This window comes from Bolinopsis microptera, chromosome 2 (assembly GCF_026151205.1).
Source record: "Bolinopsis microptera isolate Bmic1 chromosome 2, MBARI_Bmic_1.0, whole genome shotgun sequence".
Lineage (NCBI taxonomy): Eukaryota > Metazoa > Ctenophora > Tentaculata > Lobata > Bolinopsidae > Bolinopsis > Bolinopsis microptera.
Genome location: NC_087073.1, coordinates 8,173,123 through 8,198,421, shown reverse-complemented (window position 1 = coordinate 8,198,421; position 25,299 = coordinate 8,173,123). Strand labels below are relative to the sequence as shown.

Genomic DNA, 25,299 nt, shown 5'->3' with positions numbered 1-25,299 from the left:
TTTCTTGTTATATATAAATTAGTCTGTAGTCGCATCATCAGCTGATATGAGATGTGAAAGAGTGAAAATACGTATTATAGTAGTAAGCCGTACTGACTACTGTCACTAAGGAGCTCCATCTATTCACGGTTCTATTTCTTTTCTTCTATTTCTGATTTCTAGTAGTGTTGTTAGCGGCAATTCCGTTGATAAATGTCTTTATTTAGCTTCTTGATATTGTTCAGTTGTTGTCCATTTAGCTTTTGATGTGGTTATTTAACATTTGATGTGGGCAAACTCGGCAGTTTTCTAGATTTTAATGGAACATTCATATAACGAGCTTAAATCTAGTTTGATTAGCTGGCATTTAGTTGGTCGCGTTAAATAGTTTAAATTACGCTGGTGTCTCCGTATTGTGGGGAACTTGAAGCAATAAAGATTCGCAATCGTCATGCGTTTAAATTGAAACTTGACTTCAAAATCTGCGAGCTATTAGTCTGAGCTTTGGTATTTGGAATATTGAATATATAACGTCATAATTTGAGAACATCATACGATAAAAGACTGGAGAGTTCCCTCCTTGATTTTGGTTTTATATCAAGGCCGACAGAAACCAACAACCCCGGCCCACAGTTAGCTGTAGGCTAAAACCAGCCTCTGATCCCAAACGGAACGATACGGTTAGAGATATTAGTGGATTTGATACAAAAGTTGTCAAGTTACTAATTCTGATGGTTATCTATTTTGACCATTGTTAATGTTAATGGTCTGGCCCCGGGCGCGCTACTTCGAAGAAATTTAGACGAGTAACATCCGTCAATTATCTATTAAGATTAAAGCTCTGTCAGTCCTGGATGATGTTCTGCTCTGTGTGCCGTGGTTGATTTCTTGAGGTTTCTGTCATGTTATTAGCAATACTGCCCGCAAAATATTTCTTTGCATGTCTAGAAAATTAGTATCATTTTGGAAATTAAAGGAAAGCACTAATGATAGCGGTTCAGCGATGAAAAAATCGTGGTGGAATCTGTAATTCGCGTGCACGAGAGCCCTAATATCATATACTCAGAATCGGACATCTCATAAAGTTATTATGCAACATAATATGCACTCTACAAGTACGCGTAACTTGATATAATACTGGATATTTACTGTCTACATTGTATACGTCACTGTGGACCAGGTGCGGGGCTGTTCGTATATTACATCAGCAGTATTTTGCCATTTTCACGTCGTTTTTGAAAGATATATGTACATTAGCATAAACTTCTTGGCAAATCTCGAAACACCGTCTTGCTAGAAGAAAGATGCTGACGTAACATAGGTGGTAACGATGAATGTATTCGGAAAACTAAATTCAATGATAAGTAAATCTAAGAGACTATGTTCATTACCCGTAGCAACCTAAAAACTAAGTCCAAAACGTCACTAGCCCCATAAGAAAGTCACCATAAAATACTCAAAACTAGACACCTTAACTAGCCATAACAGATGGTATTTCTCATAATCCCCATCGGAAAACTACGCTGAACCCAATTTTTTGTGATAGAAGAACAGCAACTTAGTACAGTTTGTGATTGCTGACGGAAAATCTCTATATTGTAGGAACACGGATCAGTAATTACTAACGACATAAGTGGTGAATATGGGAATAGTTATCAGTGATTAAGTGCATTTTTATAAATAGTCATAGTTCGGTTGTAAGTTAAGATTCTTCCGACGAAAATTTTAGCGAGGCAGTCGAAGAGAAATTGACAAATTGTAGATGATAAATAAAAGATCTTAAACTCGCACAATAAAATACTTCCAGATAAATACCAATAAGTGATCAAGTGACCACGACGAGGATAAAAGGATGGAAGCATTAACTCAGTTCAATGTTCACCAGCGAGACAAATTGTAACAGTGACGAAACTCACGATTGCAACTGAGACGAGCTACACGTGCGCAGTGCTTTCGTGCTCAAATATTCTCACCCAGATAAATTATCAGGCACGTCATTCACACATGGCATTGAATTGCACTATGTTATGTCGTGCGCGCGAAAATATAAAATATTTGTATGAACCTGTGTCGTTGCGTTTGCCTGCTACTGCAGGTGAAACCATGATTTTGAGCCACTTGACACATTCAGGGAAGTTGACTGTTGAAATACAATCGGTAGATTCGCTGAATATACAATCTACACCTGATAACTCAAACATGAACTCCGAGGAAATAAAACCGAATACAATTTGATGTTAAACTATCGAAAAAGCTGCCCTGCAGCTCCAAGGTCATGTCATGTAAAACAATAATTTAAAAGTTAAATAAATTAATCGACCAATCGCCATCCAGCAAGCCGGCCTTACAGCTTTATAACCCTCCCCTTGACCTTGCTGGCGGCGAATTTCCCTTCTCTGGTACTTTCCTCTTTGAAAACTTCCTTTGTTGCCTTCTTGATCTGCCTCCTCATCCTCTGGCCCTCTTTTACAGCGGCCTTCCTTGCCTTTTTCTCCTCGGCTGTTTCTGATTTTGTCCTATAATTTGATATGACAACTTTTTCTTCTTCTTCATCAGACTGACTCACGTACCCATCCTCTTCTTCCTCATCGATCATGTCTTTGTCTTCCGGCACTTCGTTAATCGCTATTCCTCTCTTATCAAGTTTAATTTTTAACGGTATCTCGATAACTTTTGGGTGGTTGTAGATGTTGGAGTAAGTTGACAATATGGTTTCACAGTCCCACTGTATCGCAATTCGGTGATCCATTTCCTCCACTACCTTTTCCTTCTTTTCCGGCCTTTCCGCATGTTCTTGAGCGAGAGCTAGTGTCTTAGCTTTTGTTATTGTCAGCGTTTCCTGAAATTTAGTTTCCGTAAAATAATGACACAATGATTAAACATTCAAGACATTTTTCTCGGCATTCATTGAAATAATATAATTGACGTCTTAAGGAGGCCATCTCCATAGAATCCAGCCTACACGATTCATGAATTTAAGCTCAAGAATCTGATTGCCCATGTATGGAATAATTGAAGTTGTCAATACGCATACGTCAGCCTCTCATTTCACTCATGCTGCAGTGCCGGACAAATGGCCTGAAGGAGGCCCACTCTAGATATATTGTTTTGTCACAAAGCCCGCTACACACACTGCACACACACATTGTGTCACATGTAGCCTGCTCTGAGCAGCGGGATTGTGTATAGTGTGCAGGGGACATTAGACAGTACTTACAAAATGTCTAAACTTGTAGATTGTAATAGGTACATATTGCTAGCCTCCACTTAAAATTGTAATATGACGTATAGTGTACACAGCAGCTGGCGGTCGGTCTATTCTGGGCCACATTACAGTCAACCTTAGTGATTCTGCAGAAAATTGTAATTCTCCGGAAAAGTTTAAAAAGTGATTACGTATTGCCAAAATATTTAAATAAACATCATTATATGTGATATGACTGCTGAGCGATTAGAACTCGCACAATATCTTATATAATTAAACATACTTGATATTATAACTTCATATCATATCCAGGTGTATCTCAACGACTGCTTCACTCTAACACATCATGACAGAGAGCAGAGTACAATCAAGAATGGATGCTCGGTAATAGCCAGTGTAATTAGTAATTAGTAATAATTAGTAATTAGTAATAATCAATAATTAGTAATTAGTAATTAGCCACACAGCACCCAGATAGTGCTACCTCAACACTACACAATATACCACGCACGAAGCTGATCATTACGTAAGCTCGTCAAATCTACATAGGCAGAGTATAAATCACCAATAAAATATTCAGAGTCAATTTGAATATTGAGTCGTCTCTCACACATATTATATATTATATAGGTATGACGTAGCTCACTCTTTATTTGTGCTATTTCGCAAATTACGGAGGAAAGCAGTTATTATTACTTTATCACTCTGCAGCCTCTCTCACAGTTTGAGAGATTACGTCACACACTTATACACTGCACACAGTCCACACAATACATCCAATTATCTGCTTATAACTTACAATCGCTCACAAGTATTTCATAAAATGTGAACTTTTCAGGGCTTGTCAGGCTTCTGACACGTGATTATAATATTGCAATAATCCCGGATAATAGGAGAGAACAGTGCACGTTTCAGATCTGTAGTCACCCAATACAGTCCCTCATAACACCGGATATTTAGCAGGGCCAGGTCCCGGCATAGCAACATTACCTCATCACATATATTATATGCTGTATAAATAAGAAGATGTCATTTTAATACTTTCTACTGTTGAAGCCACTGTAACATAATGTATCAAAAAATTTGAGAGTTAGATTCGGATGGGAAAGTCGGCGATTTTTAGTTCTCAGATTGTCTCACGGGTGCAGAATGGGAAATAGCACATACTTTTAATTAGTACGGATCATGAAACACCAATGAAACACAATTACAAACCATAAGTTCCCCAAATTACCCCATAATAACGGCACCCAAACCAAACAAAGTTAAAATTACCTCATCGTCCAGATCCTGTCTCTCAAACTCATCACAGAGCTGTTCCAGCACCATGGTAGGCTCAGTCTCCACGCCGAGCTCGTCAACAGCGGGCAGATCTTCCTCTCCCGCTCCCAATACGTCGTACTCTTTGTACATCTGAGGGCAACGAGCCAATAAGTTATAATTTGATGGTGATTAATTGGTGTATTATCTGGTGGAATTGATAGAGCTTTAAAGGTATTGTAGAGTAAGATATCACCCTCGCTTCCCGCTTTTAATGATATTAAAGGGGTGGGGAGTGAAAGTTTTTCCCAATTAACATATTGTTAATACCGATGTCGGTTTTATTTTTCAGTTGGTACAGTGCCGGTTTTTCCATCTCCCCAATTGTAGAATATTATCACAGATATGACTGAAGGATAGGATACACATTATAAATGCAAATCTTGTTCTTTTTTGGTCTAGCAATTTTGGCCTATAACCATTCAGATACATATCTGGTCAATTGGTGAACTATAAGTTTTCAGCAGCAACCGTCTGTTAAACGGCTACAATTAATCGAAGGGTGATACAACATGACACATTTTGTTCTTCTTATTTGTCGGAAGCACTGGAATGTTAGCCAGCTTCGATTGTAATGAAGCCACAACAGTTTCCTCAGAAAACGTATTTGATAATTCAGTGACAATAATATATAAATGCACTGTGTGACTGTGTCATTGCTTGTACACATATATTAGGTAACTGTGCTGCGTGCCCAAATACTATAATTATATTAAACTGTCACTTGTGTGTCAAGAAAGCGTCATATTGTGAGAGTCAACCCAAGCAGATATTGCACATTAAACTATGTCTGACTGATACAGTTTTAATATCTTGGCTTTGATATTGCACTTAACAGTTAAAAGGACCAAGCAGAAATCTGATTTTGTACATTTATTTCACTGGAGAGAAATACCGGGAACCAGAAAACTACGCTCTTACTGAGAAATAGATAAAAAAGCAATTTGTAGAAACTCATTATTCCAATTATGATCAATTTGTCTGCAGGGATGACACCAATAATTCTAATTCTAGCTAAATTGGGCTTAAGTTCTGACTACATGATATAACGTTTGCAATAAAATATCACACAACTTAAAATTACTTTTGCCAAATATGGTTAACGCGACCCAAGCAATCACATTACGAAATAAGCCAGCAGTAGATATAGAGACCGTTTAGGGTTATTGTCCAATGTTAGCGATACTTGAGAAATGCTTCAAGGTACTTTTTCACTTATTTAGATTTTAGATAAGTGAACGTAAGTGAACAAGCGTCCCAATTAATTGAGTTAGTACTATTATTTAGAAAAGTTGCCAAGAAAATAGAGCAGGTCTATTCCCCCCCCCCCCCCCCCCCCCCCCCCCCCCTCTATTGTACTAGGTCTACACTCTACAGCCTCTCTTTTCATTGGAACTTTAATACAGTGAAATCTCGATTTACCGCGGAGTTTGGGGGAAAGGAAACAGCCGCGGTAAATCGGGGTTTGCGGTAATGATATATCGGGGCGCGGTAAATCGGGGCTGAAATTATAAACAGTCAAGTTGCCAAACATTCATTAAGACAAAAAATCCATAATTTAAGGTTCAACAATCATCCTTAAACGAAAGTCGTAATTATTGGCAAGGATCTTGTCAACACACACCTCAACCCTTTCTGTTCAGTCTTCACAAACCTGCAACATTCTCACTAGAACTAGATTATTGGTATAGATAGATCAACTTTTATAATAAAGTGGCAAATTTCACAGAGTGCATGCATTTTTAACAATTGGTTATGTAATTGCGTTTAAACGTTGCCTCCAGTCGAGCCCTAGTAATCCCTCTCACACATAATACACATTTATATTATACACAGTTCTCTGATTTATGCAGGTGACCTTTGGAGACTCATTGATCCATCTGGTAGCTTTTGTGCGAGATCAAAGTGAGAGTAGGTCCCTGAAAGGTGGTATCCTCAGCAGGTATAAAGGTATAGTTGCATACAGACTGCATTGACGGAGAGGTACTAGGTAGGTATGAGCGTTATTTAACCATTATATTGGAACCAAGATCTTTTAAAAGCTTATAGTTATATTAGCTTATAGTTATATAATATATATATATAAAGTTTTAATACTTTCAAGTCACTACTATATAACAAATAATTTGAGGATGACTGTAAAGGTATATTTTACCGACATTTGAAGTCAAGGCGTTGTTTTACTGACAGTTGTGGCTGACTAACAATATATAATATATTAGTTAAACAGCATATTATGATGGACTGGTGGCACTATCGTCACCGTATGAGACGCAAAGAATGGTGGATTGCAAATTAGTGTTGATCTAGAGACCTGGTCCTGTAATGGTTGCGTTTTATCGTTTAAATGAGCAGAAAAGAGTTTCCCCGCCCGGGCGCCCCCTCCCCCCTCCCAGAGTTGCGTTCTGAACTATTAAATATACAGTGTGTATAGTGTACCGACTTAGTAATATTATACGAATATTATGCGAATATTTAGAAAAAGTTATACCCAGAATCCCTATAAATATAATCATTCTTAGTATTTACTCGAGAGTCTTTATCCTAAATGATTTTGAGGTCCACGGGCCAAGAAAAATAGAGCAGTTAAAAAGTTGATCATTTGTCGCTCCATCAAAATTACGAAATTTCCATTTTAACGAAAGACGATACTCATCTCAAAGATACCGAACATAACAGATAACCTTGACCACTCCTTTGATCCTTCCCCTCCCCATTTACAAATTGGACTCAGGAGTTGCAACTCCTTTTCCCATATAAAATACTCTCACAAAATCGTTAACTATTTCAAAAATCGAAGATTTAAAACTCACCTCCTCAAACCGGTTATCCAGCATGGTGAGGCCCTCATTTCTAGGCAAGACAGAAGAGGAGACACTGTACTCTGTAAACCTACAAGTCTGATCATCTGAAAGAGCTCCACCGGAGAAGAGACTGTTCACATCATCTTCATCCTCACTTCCATACTGCTCGTTATCACTACCAATATAACCTCCAGAGTGCCCCGCACCCTCTTCAGCTCCGTACTCCTCTAATATTGCTCCCTCAGCCTGAAACAATAAAGTGGTTGTTATCTTGTTGTCTTTTATTTATAAAGGAGTATTGCCAGTTCCTGGTCGAGCTAAATTTAGATACAACTTGAGCAAAAACTGCATTAGTGATATATATATATTGTAATATTGCTATGTATATCATTATTCCTAAGAGAAATATTATTGGGACTATTACAAAAGTATCAAGATAAGGTACAGAAATAAATATATTACATTATCCGAGAGATAATGGTAGTCAATAACTTATAATGTTAAGTCGAAGAGAGCAAGTACTCATGAGACTGCATTAGAGATAAATATAGGATTTCTTAGATATTAACAAATGAAGCACAGGTTTGCTATGCTGCACTGGGGGACTACAAAACCCTCTAGCCAGTATCAAGCTTGTCACCCTGATTGCATAGTGAGCTCAAATTATTTGTTGTATAATATACATTGTGTACAGCAGTGTTGACAGTATTAATATGCGATATTAAGATTCTTCAGAGATGCATTACTGAGCAATGGTTTGAATAGTTTTAATACTTTCAACACTACTATATAACAAATAATTTGAGATTATGTGACTGATTAAATGCTGAAGATAAAAGAAATATATTCATTTTGCTAAGATTATGTTTGCGTTTCATTGCTCAACAGCTGTTCGAAGGATCAAATATAAGATGGTTTGAATATAACTAGTAAATATTTAATAATATTAAATTAAATAGTTAGTAATGCCTCATAATGCTGTATAATCCTTCATAAAGTTTAGTTAAGAGGAGCACGCGCGAAGCAACTTACCATTCCAATGAAATCGTCCTCAAGTTCCAGCTCTGGATTCTCAAAGTCAAAGTCGTCGTCAAGGGCCGCCACAATATCAGGGTCAAGAGACAGGTCTAGACCACGAGGGGCAGCTAGGTTCAGCATTCCAACAGGTTCCTCAGTAGCAGAGGGCAGCACACATGTTGGCAGCACTACTTGACCTGGCAGAGTTCGTGTGAGTTGTAAGGGGGGCTATATTTAGATAGATGACACACTCGAAGTTCTTTCAAATATAAAAGTGCCACTACGTTGTGGGTAGACTCCCTTCTAATTATATCTAATTGCAACCCGACTAAATAGTAAATAGTGTATTATATATACTCTATATTACGAGATAGAGACAGAAGTAATGAAGCTATTAAATCTTAACTGTAACCCTTTCTGTTATTGGCAATATTCCAATATCTATTTACCTGGTCGTGTAGGATTAACTGCCTCCCATACGGTGCCTCCCTCTTCCCTCTCCTTAACATGCTGCATGTAGTCGTAGTCATCCTCGTAGTAGATTCCAAATTCTTGCTGTGTTTTCCGGCGCGCAGAGGCACTCACACGTGGGGCGCTACTTGGCTCATCACCAACTCCTGGTGAACACGTGGTAGAAACATGGGAGAAGTCGTGATGTTTAGCATGTAATCTATAAATTCTACAAATTATATGTGGCAAAACAAAGTATTCCCAAATCCAGCCATGAATTTAAATATTCCGGAAACTAAAACTTTATAGGCCGAATTTTGCTATTACTCAAACTATTAGTTAGCTACGCCGACCAACATTCCCGAGAATTATAGGTATGCCCAGGAACTATTCCTCCAAGCCATCTAATGTCTGTAATTCTGTGAAAGGTCCCGAACTTGTCTACTGATAGTGATGATATAGTAATGAGGAAAAGCTGAGGCAAGGTAATGTTTAATGTTCATTGTTCAATAATAATGTCCAACTTTTAATTCTGTTTGATATTATTAAAACGGAAGTCTATATCATTTTTAATTTTGATAGGATTTCCAGAAATTTAGCTTTCAATCAGTGTTACGTCCGTGTACGACTTCGCTATCAAACTTAGTGACCGTCCACGCTCTACGACGCAACAAATAATTTAGACACGTTAAAGTTTTTGGACCAGGAAATTTTAACCAAGGAAAAATAACATTCCATTCATCAGGATTTCTCTCTGCACTTTTCCTGGGTGAATAACATCGGTTCAAGTCTCCAGGAAATGAATAGGAAAATATTGTCCCGGACACTTCAACATACCTGGTATCTCAGCAAGGACCATCTGACTGGCATCCTGGTCGGCGACAAGCGGGTCATGTTGCGACCTGTGTACTAGCTTGTAGTCGTAGAGTGCTTCTTGTCTATAAACGGCTTCTTTTTTCTACCCATCCTGCTGTGAAATTCTTGAGAGTGGAATTTTTTATAAATTAATGGCAAAACAGGTCTGTGTAATTTTTATGCAAGTTTTCATACACCCATACTTTTAAACTTCAAGACTTTAAGATCAAACAGAATTTTGATTGATCGTGTAACAGTGAAACGGCACTAAATTGAATTATGATAATTTAAAGACTGAATTGAACAAAACATTTTCAAAACAAAAAAACGTAGAACCGTAAGATCCGCAATATATGACGGCTGCCCAACAAACAACACTCCTCGAGTGAACCAGGACAAAAACAGTCACCTTCATCTAAACGCTCAAACAAAAGTTCTTAAAACCCTCCAATAAATTAATACACAATTAAAGATGTGGCTTGTACACAACAGTTAAACATAAATTATGAAATAAATCTTGTTAGACATCAGTAACACGTGTAATAAATAAACCAAATATACCGCAGCACTTTAACGCGGAGAGCCTGTTGTCGTTTCGAAAGGAAAGAGAATTATTGGAGACATTTAAAAGAATTATTGTATGATTGATAAAAACCATTGAATCACAATAAGTCGTTACTCAATTGTATCTAATACATCAGACAATGAGTTTAAGTTTCCAAATAACTGCCAACAGTATTCCAATAACTATAATTGTATTGAAGGATTGTTCTTCAAAGACTTACTTAAGCTAAGTTCGGTATTAAGTTTTCGGGAACTTCAATTTAAGGTATATTTTATATACAAAATCATGCAGGTAGAATTTCCAGTTCAGGAGAAAAAACTAAAACGGTTTTTGCGTCTTTTATTAATTATTAATATAGTTTTTTGTTTTGTTGACGCTCAAACCCAACAAATTGCCTTTTTGTAATTCACTAAATTTATTTCAAAGCAAATAACTTAATCTAACAAATAACGTCAGTAAAAGGGCAGACTCTTCAATTGAAAACTATAATTTAACTATACAGCGGGCCATTGGAGGTCTCAGCAAGAGCTTTTAATAGAAAACTGGAAAAACAAATGGTATTTAGTTAACGTTCAACCAGAGTACAGCTTAGACTAGCAAAATGTTTTTAGATGTATCGGGAACAGTTAGATGCAACGAAATGTACGGTTAGTTATAAGTGAAATGAAGTCCATTCCACTGTTCACTCTGCAAGAAATAAGTTACAGACTGCAGAGGCTGTCGATTGTCAAGAGATTTTTGTATTAGGATAATAATGGTCTACTTATCTACAAATCAATAATCTCTATAAGAAATATAATAGTACAAATATAATAGTGTCCAAGGGGGCGCGGACCAAGGAATGAACTCATCCAATTATTCTCATCTATAACTCCGGGAGCTCACGTTTGGCTGGAACTTTAGAGCTGTGTTCTTCAACTAAAGAAAGAGTGATTGAAGGGTGTCCAGAAAGTTTGATCAGATGTCGTGACATTCGCATGTCAGCAACTTTGGTCGACTTGGTAAGGGGTTGTCAAAAGCAGATAAGCAGTCCGGTCCGTGAAACACAAGCCCATAACTGCCTGAAATAATATGCGAATTAAACTTAATGAAGTATCTAATACATTCCGATCAAATCTATGCCATACTTACGACTCTCATTTACACTAAACAAGCTTAGAGATGGTGAGAACATCGAAATCATTTATAACATTTTTGAAACAAGTGAAAATTAATCCAAATCCGAAACATTCATATTTATCGTGAACTTATTGATAATAAAAGTAGCATAACGAACCATTATTGACGGCAGTACGGACATTATCTCCCTGATCGTCTACAAGTAGTATCTGATCTAGCTGGTACCTCTCTCCAACCCTCTCATCCAACTCTTCTAGTACCGAGTGAAGGTGGGTTTGTTTACCTTCGTTTATAATTGCTGTGAAGTAGTTATCGTTACAATTGTTGCAATTATAGATCTACAATTCCTGAACTAAGTATATAGCGTGGTGAAGAGACAATCTCTTATTGTCACCGTATAGGAGCCAATGATTTGTGAGATGTGATAGAGCCTGAGTTCTCAGGAACTTGTCTTAAGAACTGATGTGAGGTTCTGTGATTAAATCTTATTTTCAATTAGGGATGATGGGGTGAAGAGTTGATTATATATTATGATTGAGTGATGTCTGAGTCAAGCTGTCAGATTAGTGGGTTGATGAAGTGTTTCTGTTGATTCTGCACTGTTTGATGTCTGATCCATTATAAGAGTGGTGTTGCGTAACGTACAAGAAATGGAGGGGGTTCTTGTTTTAAGAATAATATATCCCGGTTGCGCAAAAGTTTGATTTGAAATATCATAGCCATTGAACTTTCCATTACTTCTGATAATAGTGAGTATTGGGACACGACTGGGACACAAGTAAGACACGGGGACTGGTGCCGGCTAGAACAGGGGCCTTAAAAGTGTATTTCCAGGCTGTGTCATTGCAGATCTGCACTTTTGGACCATTCACACAATATAGTCACAAAACATACAAATGAGTTGATCTATCACACACATAGCGACAAAACAGACAAATGAGTTGATCTATCTTTTATATATGAGCTGTTTATGCGCTTCTTATAAATTTACAAAGACAAAAGTGCTCCACTAATATTAATTAGGAGGAATAAAATGTTAACAAAAACCTTTGTTATTAGTCTCACAGCTGAAGTCGCCCCGAACAATAATAGTGTTTTTAGGAGATATCCGCTTCATAAGATTACTAATAAGTTGAGTTTGTCTTGAGAAAGTGGTAACAGCAACTTGGAGACGTGGTGATGCAGCCTGTATTAGCTCAATCATGTCAGGATGCAGCAAACTGTAAAATAATAAGTCATTCGCCTGGAATCAATATTATCAGTCAAATAAGTGAGCACAAATAAGTATAATTATATTACTAAGTGACATCGCAATGAAAACATCTAAATTACTTTTTATCGAGCAAAATGAAAATCAATAAAACAAACCTCTTTAAGTCCTCTTCTGTGCCCATGTAAACCCCTCTCGTATGAATTGAGCATATTGTAAGGTCGAAATCAAGTGCAAGGACTTTCAAACCTCCTTCAATCAGATGCTGGACTCGTTTCTGAACTAAACTTTGGACCATCGGGCTGTAAAATATTATTCCAGTTTAGTTTTATTTTATATCATGGACAAATTATATGATCCATTGCTCGTATAACTTTTATTGGAACTGATTTGAATCTACCAAAGCCAATGAGTCATCTGATAATAGTGTTTTGAAAATCGCTGAACATAATTTTGGATTCATAGGTCTAAATTACTATTTGATAGACGTTTTAAATCAATAATTGTTCTTTTACCAACATCAATGAAAAAATCAAAACATAGTTATAGTACAATCAACAATTTTATTAAACCAAAACACAATTTAATTATAATCACAAAACGCAACATTGACAATAATTTAGCGGTATATTTCTCGAAAAATTAGTAATAAATATTAGCGCGGGTTTATCATTAAGCCGTGACTCAGAAATTAAACCACTTCCTCAAACATACGACTTTTAAGGACAAAACCAGCAGCAATTAGATTGGGTTCCTAACAAACTTAGAGAGGATTGGGAATGTCTCATGTCTGATATTTGAATGGGAAAGAAATATCAAAGCGCAGCTATAGCATAGAATATAGTGTCGACTGTCAAAGTCATCATTTTATCATTTGATAGATTTTTCCATGAAACCATAAACACATGCTTATTTGGCTACTTTAAAATACCTAAATTTGACGGAAATGTCAAGATTTGATCAAATTTCTAGGAACCAACAAGTAATTCTGAGAAATTGTAAATATTATCGGATAGAAATAACGCTATAGATTCAATGCGAGACAATGATTTGTTGCACGGCCGTAAATAGCTTCATATAATAATTAATACGTAGCATATATTATATGCGAACAAAATCTTACAATTAATACGGGTTACACTTACAGGTATTAAAATGAAAATATCACTAACGGTCGAAAAGCGCAATTCGTAAGTTGCAACCATAGTTGGGACCCCTCAACCCACATACAATCAACTTAATAACACCAGAATGTGTGTGTGTCTGTGTGTGTGTCTGTGTGTGTGTCTGTGTGTAATTTCCGAACGGTTATACAAAAAAAACGGTAATAGTTACGGGACTGGTTTTTTCGGTATAGTGCCGACAAAACTCTGACGAAGCCAATAAGCAAATTTTATAAAAATCGGCCGGTGGTAAGTGGTTTAATTGATGGTTTTGTACCACAAAATATGTTACATAAAATGGCTTGAGAAGAACGGCAAGAGTTACGGGGCTAGCTCTCTCTCTCTCTGCATATGTAGCGTATATATTACATGGCGTATATATTACATGGTCATATAATACTATAAACTTATTAGGGGAGGGAGTGCTCAAACGGTCTGTTTGGACTGTAGAGAGAGTTCATACTTTCATACGACAATGTAATGCATGTTCACAAATATGATAGGCTGGTGTGGTGCATGGTGTTAAGGGTTAATTTCTATTGATTATTGATTAAGAATTACTATCTTTTAAGCATACTATTGGATACGTGAGGGCACTCCGAATAGCATTGCTCGCCTAATCCGGGTTTTGACTCAGCGGGTAATTACTCCTACCCTTTTTAACTGCGGCAGTGAAATCCCGGCCGTAGGCCGGGTTACACTAGTTATATATAAAACCAAAACAAAACGACACATTTAAACAAATTTAATACCAAAAATATTATGCATACTATGTAGAAATGGGTATAGAAAGGAATTATTATATTATGTTAAGCATACCAACACTCTTTAAGAGACATACGATTACTTTATGCGGCCAAATGTCCAAGGAAAGGGACGGGTTTAATTAATTGTCTAGACGGTAAACCAACAGTAAAGGGCCTAGGCCATATTATTTTACACGAATAGTGGTACAGCTGACAGAACATAGCCACTAATACCTTATCAATGTAACGGGTTTTAATGATTCTGAAAATATGGCCTTGAGATAACAGCATTTTTAGAGTTTCAAATTATTCGAGGCCCCGTAAACCATATCGGCTGAATTTTATCTGCTAAAAAAATAATTTCAAAAAATAATCAAAATTTCGCAAAATAGAACTAATTTGACATGCAACCAAAGTATGTAAATACCAAAGTTTTGGTGCACTTATCTTCTGACTCTGATTTTTTGAGAAATTCTCTACAAAATATTAGTGCCGCTAATATTTTTGCTGTGGCCTTATTCTAAAATTCTTAATTCTATAATCTTTACGAACATTGAACATTATACCTTTTTTGATCTCTGAGATCAGGCGTACTGCAGCATGAGATTGACGTGGCTACAACGTGGTAAACGTATGATAAATGAGCCATTTCTGACAACATTAAAAAAAAGGGAAAATTTATAAACTTGTATACATTCACTTCTACAGCTGCTACAATAATACAATAATGCAAAATGGTTTTACAGGAAACAATAAACAAATAAAAACTCTTAGTACACAAAATATCAACTCCACACTTTACATTTAAATAACACATTCATGCAGCCGCACCTTTTTTCACCCCAAACATAAAAAACAAGCAAAACCACAAATAAAAAACCTTCCCATTCCAAAATAATGAACGTCTTCAAATCAGATATCAACAGTGGCCCAACCATTGATTGGAGTAATACAGCGGGGGCAGTGCTCACTGGACTGGACACAGTCTACACACAGCGAGAAGTGAGTACATGGCATTACACAGACTCCTGGCGCGCTGCACTCCAAGCAAACAGTACGCGAGGTCATCCGAGACAAGTGGACTTTGTTCTTAGACACTTTGAGCAAACCTCCTCCATCATTAGGCAGTAACACAGAGCTGAAGTCACTATCGTCCCACTGAAAAGCACGTTATTTTTACTATAGAAATAACTGTGTGCAATAATGTGCAGCATAAGATAATCTGTGTCATCTCCAGTTTATTATTATACAGCTCGAAACTGATTGAAACTTAGATAGATCGGTCTTTAAAAATTATCTTACTTGAAGAGATTCCGCATCTTCAGCATGAATTATCCCAGCTAACATGCACTTTCTGTTGAGCGAGCGCACATGAACAGGAATTCTTCTGATGTCGATCAGCCAGCCAATTCCGAGATAGCTGAAAACCGAGGTGTAAAAAACGGGATAAAAAAGTTAGAATTTGAAATAAATGTCAAAGAAAAATTAGATGAAACAACCGAAAAATTGTGGAATGAAACTGTTAAACTATAATACATGATATAAGAAGTTAAATCTCACCCCAAAGTAAAGGCATATGCAATAGCACGGGGTCTCTGATTCAGGTACCACCAATGGGCCCCAAAGAATCCCAATGGAAACCAAAGTACAAAAGCATCAATCAGCGACCATTTAGGGCGTTCATTACTGTTTTGAACTAGACCTTTTAGTCTAAAAATATCTGTGATCCAACCTACACCAAAATTTCCCAGTGTCATTAGGTAGAATATGCCCCACTTTGGACGTGATAAGTAGAAGTGGTGAAGCCCTAGGAACCCAAAGGGTAGGCAGTATATGTACGCATCAGTAAGCTGATGGTCAGTGATGCGTGACATCCTTTGATATCCCTGAAATATATAAGATCAGTGGGAAAGGCTTTGATCGTGCTGTCAATGATGCTGACATAATAACTGGATACAAACTCTGAAGGAGTTTAGTTCTTTAAACAAATACAAATCTAAACTTTACCGACCTTTAGGTTGTAACTCTCTGTTAGAAGGTGTATCCTGAACAAGTCCATTAGCCAGCCAACTCCCAGTCCACCGAAGGTAAATAAAAAGTAAAAACCACAAGCATAACGCTTCAATATGAAATGTTGTAGACCAGTGAATCCTAAACACCAAGTCAGCAGCTTCATGTCATCATGTCTGAGTAAGGCCTGCCTGAAGTGACAGATCGTAATATGATTGAGCTGAAGATATCGTTCTATGGTCAACTTGAATCAGATACATATCCCTCTTAGTCTTGATTGGACACTTATAATAGGCATGCCAGTCTAATTATGAATACCAAAAGTAAATATACAAAACATAATACCAAACGTTATTTGAATTAATCAGTAAGTTAACAATGCAATAACATCAGCTTACCCTCTGAAGTTGAGCTCATAATCAAGAAGGAGACTGTTTATCCTAAATAGATCATAAAGCCAACCTATGCCAAACAGCCCAAAGGATAGAAGATATATAACTCCGAATAAATTGCGTTTTAAGTAAAAATGGTGAGCTCCTGACCATCCCAAGGTTACACACAGTACCACATAGATAAACCTGCTTCTGTGAATCACATTGATTTGCATTACATTTTTCTGATTCTGCCTGGGTGACTTTAGCTAGATTACAGTAAAAATTGCTCTAAAATGATTTCAAATAAGAAAGTTTAGAATATTTTTGAAAACTTTATGTTCTGACATTCATTAGAAAAATGAACAACTTTTTGAGTGAAAAGCAATTAAACGACTTATTTAGATGAAATGTTACACTTACTTTGGTATTGCGTATTATACAATTAAGATGATCTTTAAATGCAAACATTCTCTTCAGAAAGAAGGGATCGCTGGTTTAGAGTTTGCAATATTAAGCAGAAATCAGTCAAATCACACTCCAATGTATAAAACCAAAAATTGAATTCCCATTATCCATCTCCAGGGTCAATTAGTGATTATGTTAAATGCTTCATAATATTTAACACGCAGCATTAACAATAATGTTATCATTTTCCCTATTCAATGAACTGCCACTGCTTTTCTCACTCAAGATCAAATTCTGAAACACATTTTAGACAATTCTGACTTACTTTTAGTCAGATAGCTTTATAATGATCAAAGTTCTTTTGGCAACACATTTAGAAATTTTCCCCTGGTCATTTCATATGTTTCTTGTACACCAAGCTGATAGCTCATTTTCAAAAGAGTGTCAATTTTCTCTTTTAACTGGCCTGAGGTCAAACTTGCCAATTCCTGCAGCATGTCAATATCCTCTCTATCGATATCAGCTTCCCATGAACTTATAGTTGAGTTGTGTAAAGGTAAGGGTGGACCACAGTCTGACCAGAGCTCTGGTGATGATCTGTCAAGTGACTCAGTACTTCGTAAGTTTGACATAGCTTCCTGAAAATAAATTATTACCTTTACTAGTTATAAAAAGAAATTGCTGGAAATACACAATTGGAAACTTATCAAATACCAATCAATAATTATAATCAATCAACTAAATATGTATCAAATCAGCTCTGGGAGCTGCACAGAATGGATAACTTTTGGAGCTTTTAAGTCGGATAGAGAGAGTCAAAATGGGAAAGTTTTGCCTGGTAGTTTGACTTCGGCCAAATTTTTTCACCAACTCTGCATGAATAGTATGAATAGGCTGTCGTGATATTTAATGCTAAATCTTGTTTATTGCAATAATCAGCTAACTTTATACAATTATATCCAGTCTAAAACGGTAACGTTGATTCGAGAAGCTACCGGCGAAGACAAAAACCTAAGCCAGGAAAGCCAAGTATCAGAGTGGCCATTGAGGATATGTATTAATGAAAATACTGTCACAATACAGTGAAATTTGAAGGAAATATTAGTGGTTTTGACTCTCCCGTTCCCAAGTGCCAACCAATCCAAGAAATATTCCCAAATGTCTTCTAGTATGATAAAAATAATCAGCTTATTAAAAGAATATTCAAACAATATACACATAATATAGCAATGGCCAATTGGCTGACTATAAGGTCATGGCCTGAACAAACAATTTTTTTTAAATAGTCAAGTGATGCTAAAGCAGAGCACAAATGTGTAATAAGTTAATAGATTAAAAAACTGATTCATGTGATGCATTCGCAGATCACAGATAAAAATACTGATTCAATTATTAAAATTATAGCTGTGAGTGTCAATAAATTACTGTGTCGTAAAAAAAGGAACGATGTACACGTGATCTGAAATACCAATATCTCAATATCAAAAGGATAGTGTCTAGAAACATTCATAGTCCATGGTGGCAGGTATCAAGTTAAACGAAGTTACACTGACTGGCAATGTATACGATTGCCGTCTCCCTCTCTCACCCCTGACCGCTATCAGGGTGCTCCTGAGGATTGAGAATCTAATCCTGGTGCGCATGTAACACATAATAGCCGCATAGTCTTCTCCTCTCTTCTGGGATAGTTTTTCAGCGAGTCTCTTGTGGTATCTTGTGGCAATCAGCTTAATCAGCTTATTTGGATATGAGCTTAATAAAAGTAAAACAAAAGTTAAATTTATTACCAATTATTCATTATTTTTTTAATGACGAAGGCTGTGAAATGTTCACAGTTGTGATAATGAGGAAATCAGAAAGAATGTTTAAAACTAGTGATGATGTTTATGTCATTATTCTTAATCTAATCTAATCTAATTTAATCAATCAATACATATTTTATATTAATACTTTCAACACTACTATATAAAAAAAAAAAAAAAAAAAAAAAAAAAAAAAAAAAGGGGGGACCCCCAACCCATGTAGCTGAGACACCTCACAGCAAGTAGACCAAAGTGGCTCTTGCTTGTGAAAGGTGCGTCAACTACCCGCCGAAGCGGTGGGTTGGGAGTCCCCCCTGGGATCATTTCGTCCGTAAAATTATATACAACATAAAATAGTACAGTAAAATATCAAAATTTACATTAAAAAAATCTAGGAGACCTCAAAGCTCGTCTTCTGGGGGATGAGGTTGAAGGAGATGTCATGCAGTTCAAGATGCTGGGCCGTTGATCTTCCTCTGATTCCTCTTAGTGCAATGAGTGTACTTCTTAACAGATCAAATCTGAATCGTGTTCTGATATGATTTTTGACTTGGCTCTTGGCTTCTTTTTTATGGTCAGCTATCATCTCAGAGACACGATCTACAAATACAGTGCATAGGGGTCCCATACCTCCAGAGGTTGTGAAGACTAGAGGGACAAAGGATCCTTTCTCTGACTGAAGTACTCTCTCTTCATACAAATCTTTCTTTTCTTTCTCGTGATCTTTATAGATCTTATCTAGCGTCTTAAATGTGTTTGTGTCACAGTTAGGATGTGTGACCCTAATGTCAAAGAATGTTCTTTCAAAGGGTGCATACAATCCGACAGCTGCAACATCAAGACGGGCTTCATCCTGGGTGTTGGTCTTTCTTGAGAAGGAGCTTGGTTGGACTGTCAGGAGTGCTGGTTCTATCCTTACATCTTTACACTTTGCTTCTCGGAGGAAGAAAGCAGCAGTATCTCTAATAGCGTTGTGGCGCATGCTAACGTATCCGCCTAGTTTACAGTCAAGGGCGTGGTAGATACTGTTAACATTTCCACAAGCACATTTAGAGGGCACTCCTTGGATCTTCCAACCATACCTTAAGCGTATGCTGTCTTGGAACTCCTGCCTGTTCAGAACATAGTTGAGGTCTTTCAGTGGTAGTGTCGAAAGCCATGTTGAGGCTCCCTTCTCTCTTGCTTGGTCTAAGTGGTTCTTTAGTTGATGATCTGATTCTTTGTGGAGCACCTTGAACCTTTGAGAGAGAAACTCCTCTTTCTGTTTCCTCAGTTCTTCTTTCTTTTCTTTTATCTTGCCCATGTCCAGCTTGGTGATATCCGGGTCTTGTTGGTTGATCAAACTCACGTGGTCTTTAGTTACCGCTACTGAGTAAGCATATTCACGGGATGTTATTCTGACAGGATTGATGATGCCTAGCCCGCCACAACGAACAGGAAGTTCGAGGATATCTCTCTCGTGCTGGTTGACTGGACGACCGAGGAGGGCTGGAATGAGCACATGCATGATCTTGCTCTCCAGTGGGGCAAAGTACTCTGCAATGTCAGGTATTGTTCTCATGAAGAACCTCCATCGGTGGCATATTCCTTTGGTGAAGGCTGAATAAGCCAGCTGTGGTTCTTCAGAAGCGATATCAGCAAGTTGTTCAATATCTGTTATCCATTTCTCAACTTTTTCTTTGATGTAATCTTCCCTGTATTTCTTTGATCCTACCACTGCACCAAGGTGACGTTCTCCAGATGTCGTGATCTTAACTCCAAGATGCCCAAATAGTGTCTCTGCTACAGCCTGGTCTTTAGGATTCTTGACAATTAGAATGGTCTTTTTAGCGTTGGGATAATACCCATATCCCGGACCGATGTCACAAAGTCTATTCCACCACTGAAGAAGTTGGATGAGGCTTCCACATGCAGAGCTGTCATCGGCGTACCACACCATGGTTGCTTCTGCATAAGCTCTGAGATCATCTATTATAGGTCTAGTGGCTATGGAGTAAAATTGCATTGCTGCAACGTCTCCTTGAGTGTTTCCTTCTTCGCCCCAGATGAACTCCCCTGACTTTGACCCCGAAATGTAGAGTTTTGTCCTTGTTTGATAGGTGTTTTTAAGGAATTGGTGAAACACAGGGCAAGTTGTTGCAACAGTATCAAGGGCCTGCTCTCGGTGTAAACTATTGAATGCATTTGATGCATCAACTAGGAGAAGGCCTTGGCTGTTGTCGTTGGCAAAGTTCTCGGCCATTGAGTGAACTGCAGCCTCTATGCCTGACTCAATGCCACTACAGGTTTGAAGAGACCCACTTGCTTCCTTTATGTGTTCTTTGATGGTTTTTGTTACGGTTTTTGTCATGATACGTCGCAAAACTTCACCGATTCCGATGGGTCTGACTCCTGGTCGCTTGTCCAAAGGAATCAATCTACTTGCAAGAAGGTCTCTGAGTATGGATGGATCGATAGTTTCTGTGCATAATCTTTTGGTGACATCGGCTATGGCATGAGCTAGGATATCATTGGATTTTCCATAGCTCTTTGAGCATAATATATGTTTCCAACCATCAGCATCTATGAGGGTAGGGCCTCCTGAACCATGGGTGTTCTTGGCTGCAGCTTTTATAGCTTCACCATCGATTTCTTCAAACAATACAGGTTGGATATCGATTGTTGGCAGTTTTTCTGGCCCCTTACGCTTTGTTGCAGGTGGGTGTTTGTCCCGCAGCTGTCTGATTGTGTCGTCATCTATAGGAAGAATCCCAGTTCTCTTCTCATTGTCTATTAGTCGTGTGGCTTCCTTTACTTTACCCTGAAGCATTCTCCGGCAGAAAGCTTTCTTTTCATTGAACTCTTTAGTGACGTTTATCTTCTGAAGGCGGCTCTGTATCACTTTACATTCGTTTAAGAGTTCCTCTATGTTTCCGGTATCCCATTTCTGAAGCCTTGAGATCAGATATTTGTTGTTCTCACGAGCTTTGGATCTTGCTGATGGTTTCTGGAGGATCAGAGGGATAAATATCTGTACAAGGGAAAGTGAAACCTTCTCCCACACTGAGTCTGGGGTGAACATAGTGAACAGTCTGGTTAGCTCAAAGATGAAGTCTTTGCCAGCCTTTCCACGTGGAAGTCGCATAAAATTCTTATCCTTAATAAAAGTTGGTCGACACCAAAGTAATCTCTTAAAGTTTATTATAAATGATTTGAATAAAAGAAACCTACCATTACGTGATATTAATGATCTTTATATTATGATCTTAGAGCTACTGCCTCTAACAGAGTTTTGTGGAGAAAACTATTTACCTCATAATTAACCTTTATTTTTCAGAGAACTGTTATGTTTTTTTGGGCACTTATCAGTCTCTTAAGATGTTTCTTTACTATTTCGAGATTGTTTTAAAGTTAGATAATAATAATAAATTAATAAAAGAGATTTGTCTACATTTACTTATTTTTTCTAATGTATTATGGATGAACAGTTTCAGAACATACTATTGACATTGTCAATCGGTAGAATCTAATCTAATAGTCAGTGTAATAAGTGACAAGCGCGAGCACAGAATTTGTCTCTGATTTTGATAAATTTGGTACCAAAAGTTGCCTCTAAGTATGAATAATGCAATGCAAATTCACCGTGTAGCACGATTACGTCGAGCTGTATGTGGGCCTCCTGTGCATTGCAAGAGTGTAAAAAGGACGAAAAACAGGTCATTTCTTGACAGATGTTACTCGTCTACATTTCTGCTCGGTTTTCTAAATAGCGCGCGCCGCTTTCTTCTCGAAATGTTGGCCCGATGGCACGTGCTACGAAGTAGCGCGTTACAAGGTAGAAGTATTTTATCCACGGTCGTTTCACTTTGTTGAGTTTCTACGATACAGGGGAGCCGCGCACTGGTGCGCAGCGGAACGAGGCCGCTAGGTGAAGTGGAACATGAAATTAAATTGTCAATATTTTGTAGCGCGATGCACTACTGGGTCGCGCGCGCGCATCCAATAATGCTTCTCGCAACCACAGATCGGCGAGATGCGAAGGATTGACATCGTGAATCAAGTCAATATTGTGATCACATTTTTTTAAAATATTAAAACTGCCAATGTTGTAAATTTTATAGTTTTATTATTTGACTGTCAATAAACAATAAAAATAAATTTACAACATTTTTCTTTGAAAAATTGTTCCCCTTCAAGTTTTTTGTAAATCAGTATGGTTTTAGTATAATAATAATAATTATAACTCGTGCAAGTCCGAAATGGGCCGTGCATGCTGCTTCTAGGAAGTACATATGACAGTGCATATCAGCACACTGTTGGCTTTCTTGGAGACCTGATGAGTACCAAGCGGAAATCATGATTGCCTGGTAAGCAAGTTCACACTCATTCCGAATGGCGGTAGACTATTACAGCTACACTGCAGCTTACACTGTAGTGGGAATCGCGTCACTGATATCCTCCGAGCATAATTACCAGAATAAATCCTGTACCAATCACAGCTTGGTGACCTGGCCTGCCTGCCTCAGACGGGGTTTGAACCCCGGTCTTCCGTTTGGTTTTAGTATAATATAGTTACAACTTGATACATTTGGTTTATATCACAAGTTTAACTGACGATGCATTAATTCATCGCAGCTCGGCGCGGCACAGTAGCGCATCTCGCTGATCTAGCTGTGAGAAGCCTTATTGAGTGCGCGGCGCGGCCCATGCACAGTAACGCATTGCGCTACAAATCACAAGTTTAGTTAATAACTGTTATAAGTACAGAATTATTTATAAAACATTAATGTTACTGGGCGGCACTCACTCAGCTAGCATGTCATTCCACCCATTATTTTCAATTATGTCTTTATGAAAACAAAAACCCGAGATCATTGGGTAATTTTAATAATGAAATATTACAGAAAGCAAAAAGGATTGATTAAATGTAAAACATTTAGAAATTCAACCAATATACACATAATAACATAATGAGTAATTCAGTAAAAATCATTAGTAAATGTTATGGAAATCTTCTAAGTAGTTTAATGTAAAACATTCGATTTAATTGAAAAGAAAATACGATTGGTAAATTTAAGGAACGCCGCGCGCATTTTCTCCAGTTTAAATCATTTCTTGTGAATCGAGCGCTGGAGCAAGTTTTGACATGTATTTTCCATACAGAATTATTAGATCATTTCGTGCCACGATTCACTTATAAGTCTTCCTACAACCTCACAATCGTTTATCGATCTTCAATTCGATTTCCTACGATGTATAGATCTCGATTGCATAGAGATCCATTTACATGGGGCCTGACACATATCTCATAATCCACAGCTTCACATGAACATTATATACTGTAGCGTGATCGAGACACTCGTTTTACATAATGTATTTTCGACGTAGATCTCAATCCACATGAGTAGAGATGTACAGCACAGTCTCGGTCTCTACTATGGCTTCAATCCGAAACAGTTTGGTCAGACAGGTTTAAATCTCAATTCCATTCTTATATTTAAATTCCGCGGTTCTCATTAATATTAACAACCAGAAGGTCAGCTGTGTCATCGCTTTGTCTCCCTTACTTTAGGACAGTATGCGGACCGTGTCATACTGTGTTCATCAGTTGTTAAATCAAATGTAGTAATCTACACGCATGGGCCAGATTTCCACTAGCAAGGAAATTGCTCCACCACATTGTGGACTTAGATAAGATAAGATAAGATAAGATAAGATATGATTTAAAATTTAAAAGACTTGACGATGGCTCTTGGAGATTTAGAACCCTCAAATTCAACCCGGATCTTTGGCCCTAGATCTTCTTGACATTTTACTTCTGGCTTTCGATTTTGGCTTTGATTTGATTTGATTACTTCAACGGTTGTATTACCTGTAATAGCATAACCAAGTGATTCCTCTTTCTTTGAAGTAGAAAACAAGTTTAGCATAATTAAAATGAAGACATGTCATGTTAGAGCCAACAATCGGGAACTTGACCATCACTCATTGCAGAACTCTTGGATGTTACGAGTAGAACTCAAGCGTGCTACTAAACTTCGGACAAATTCCAACAACACTTTTTTCCCTTCAAATCTTTCTACCTCCAGTTCCGCTGCAATCTGTAGCTCTTCCGCAGCAAATGACCTGTACATTTGTTATATTAATCGAAGTGCAAATGACCTGACTGTTAAAAGTAAAGTAAAGTAAAATTTATGATATCACATCATCACACATGTCTACAAAATATCATCGCACTATGTGGAAAAATATATAATGGGGGGGGGGGGGGGTGTCACGTCCGTCTATGTCCGCTT

General features: G+C 37.5%; 5 protein-coding genes across 7 annotated transcripts in view; 2 read left to right on the top strand and 3 right to left on the bottom strand.

The window, feature by feature from the left end:
* Nucleotides 1-25,299, top strand: part of LOC134811244 (malectin-like) — an 85,833-nt gene that overhangs the window by 20,869 nt on the left and 39,665 nt on the right. Inside the window, exon 1 of one of the 3 annotated variants that reach the window (XM_063818012.1) lies at nucleotides 8,095-8,114. The exons of the other annotated variants lie outside the window; for them this stretch is intronic. The gene's annotated coding sequence lies outside the window, so the exon portion shown is untranslated. Of the gene's footprint in view, nucleotides 1-8,094; nucleotides 8,115-25,299 lie in introns of those variants that run through there. 3 annotated transcript variants of the gene reach the window in all.
* LOC134811248 (large ribosomal subunit protein eL31-like) overlaps nucleotides 1-25,299 on the top strand; it is a 59,823-nt gene that overhangs the window by 30,602 nt on the left and 3,922 nt on the right. The gene's annotated exons all lie outside the window — the stretch shown is intronic.
* LOC134811245 (protein LTV1 homolog) lies at nucleotides 1,736-9,741 on the bottom strand. Its single transcript, XM_063818013.1, is given in 7 exon segments — nucleotides 1,736-2,818; nucleotides 4,460-4,597; nucleotides 7,318-7,554; nucleotides 8,341-8,522; nucleotides 8,775-8,942; nucleotides 9,613-9,705; nucleotides 9,708-9,741. Coding segments are annotated over 7 exon segments (1,347 nt in total). The 3' UTR covers nucleotides 1,736-2,323.
* LOC134811247 (uncharacterized) lies at nucleotides 9,903-12,822 on the bottom strand. Its single transcript, XM_063818015.1, has 4 exons — nucleotides 12,683-12,822; nucleotides 12,362-12,534; nucleotides 11,472-11,612; nucleotides 9,903-11,256 (listed from the first exon to the last, which is right to left on the bottom strand). The coding sequence occupies exons 1-4, from the start codon at nucleotides 12,820-12,822 to the stop codon at nucleotides 11,153-11,155; spliced, it is 558 nt and encodes a 185-aa protein (XP_063674085.1). The 3' UTR covers nucleotides 9,903-11,152.
* LOC134811246 (uncharacterized) lies at nucleotides 15,250-17,093 on the bottom strand. Its single transcript, XM_063818014.1, has 5 exons — nucleotides 16,842-17,093; nucleotides 16,445-16,634; nucleotides 15,994-16,319; nucleotides 15,736-15,853; nucleotides 15,250-15,591 (listed from the first exon to the last, which is right to left on the bottom strand). Exons 1-5 carry the CDS (start codon nucleotides 17,048-17,050, stop codon nucleotides 15,346-15,348), a joined length of 1,089 nt encoding a protein of 362 aa, XP_063674084.1. The 5' UTR covers nucleotides 17,051-17,093; the 3' UTR covers nucleotides 15,250-15,345.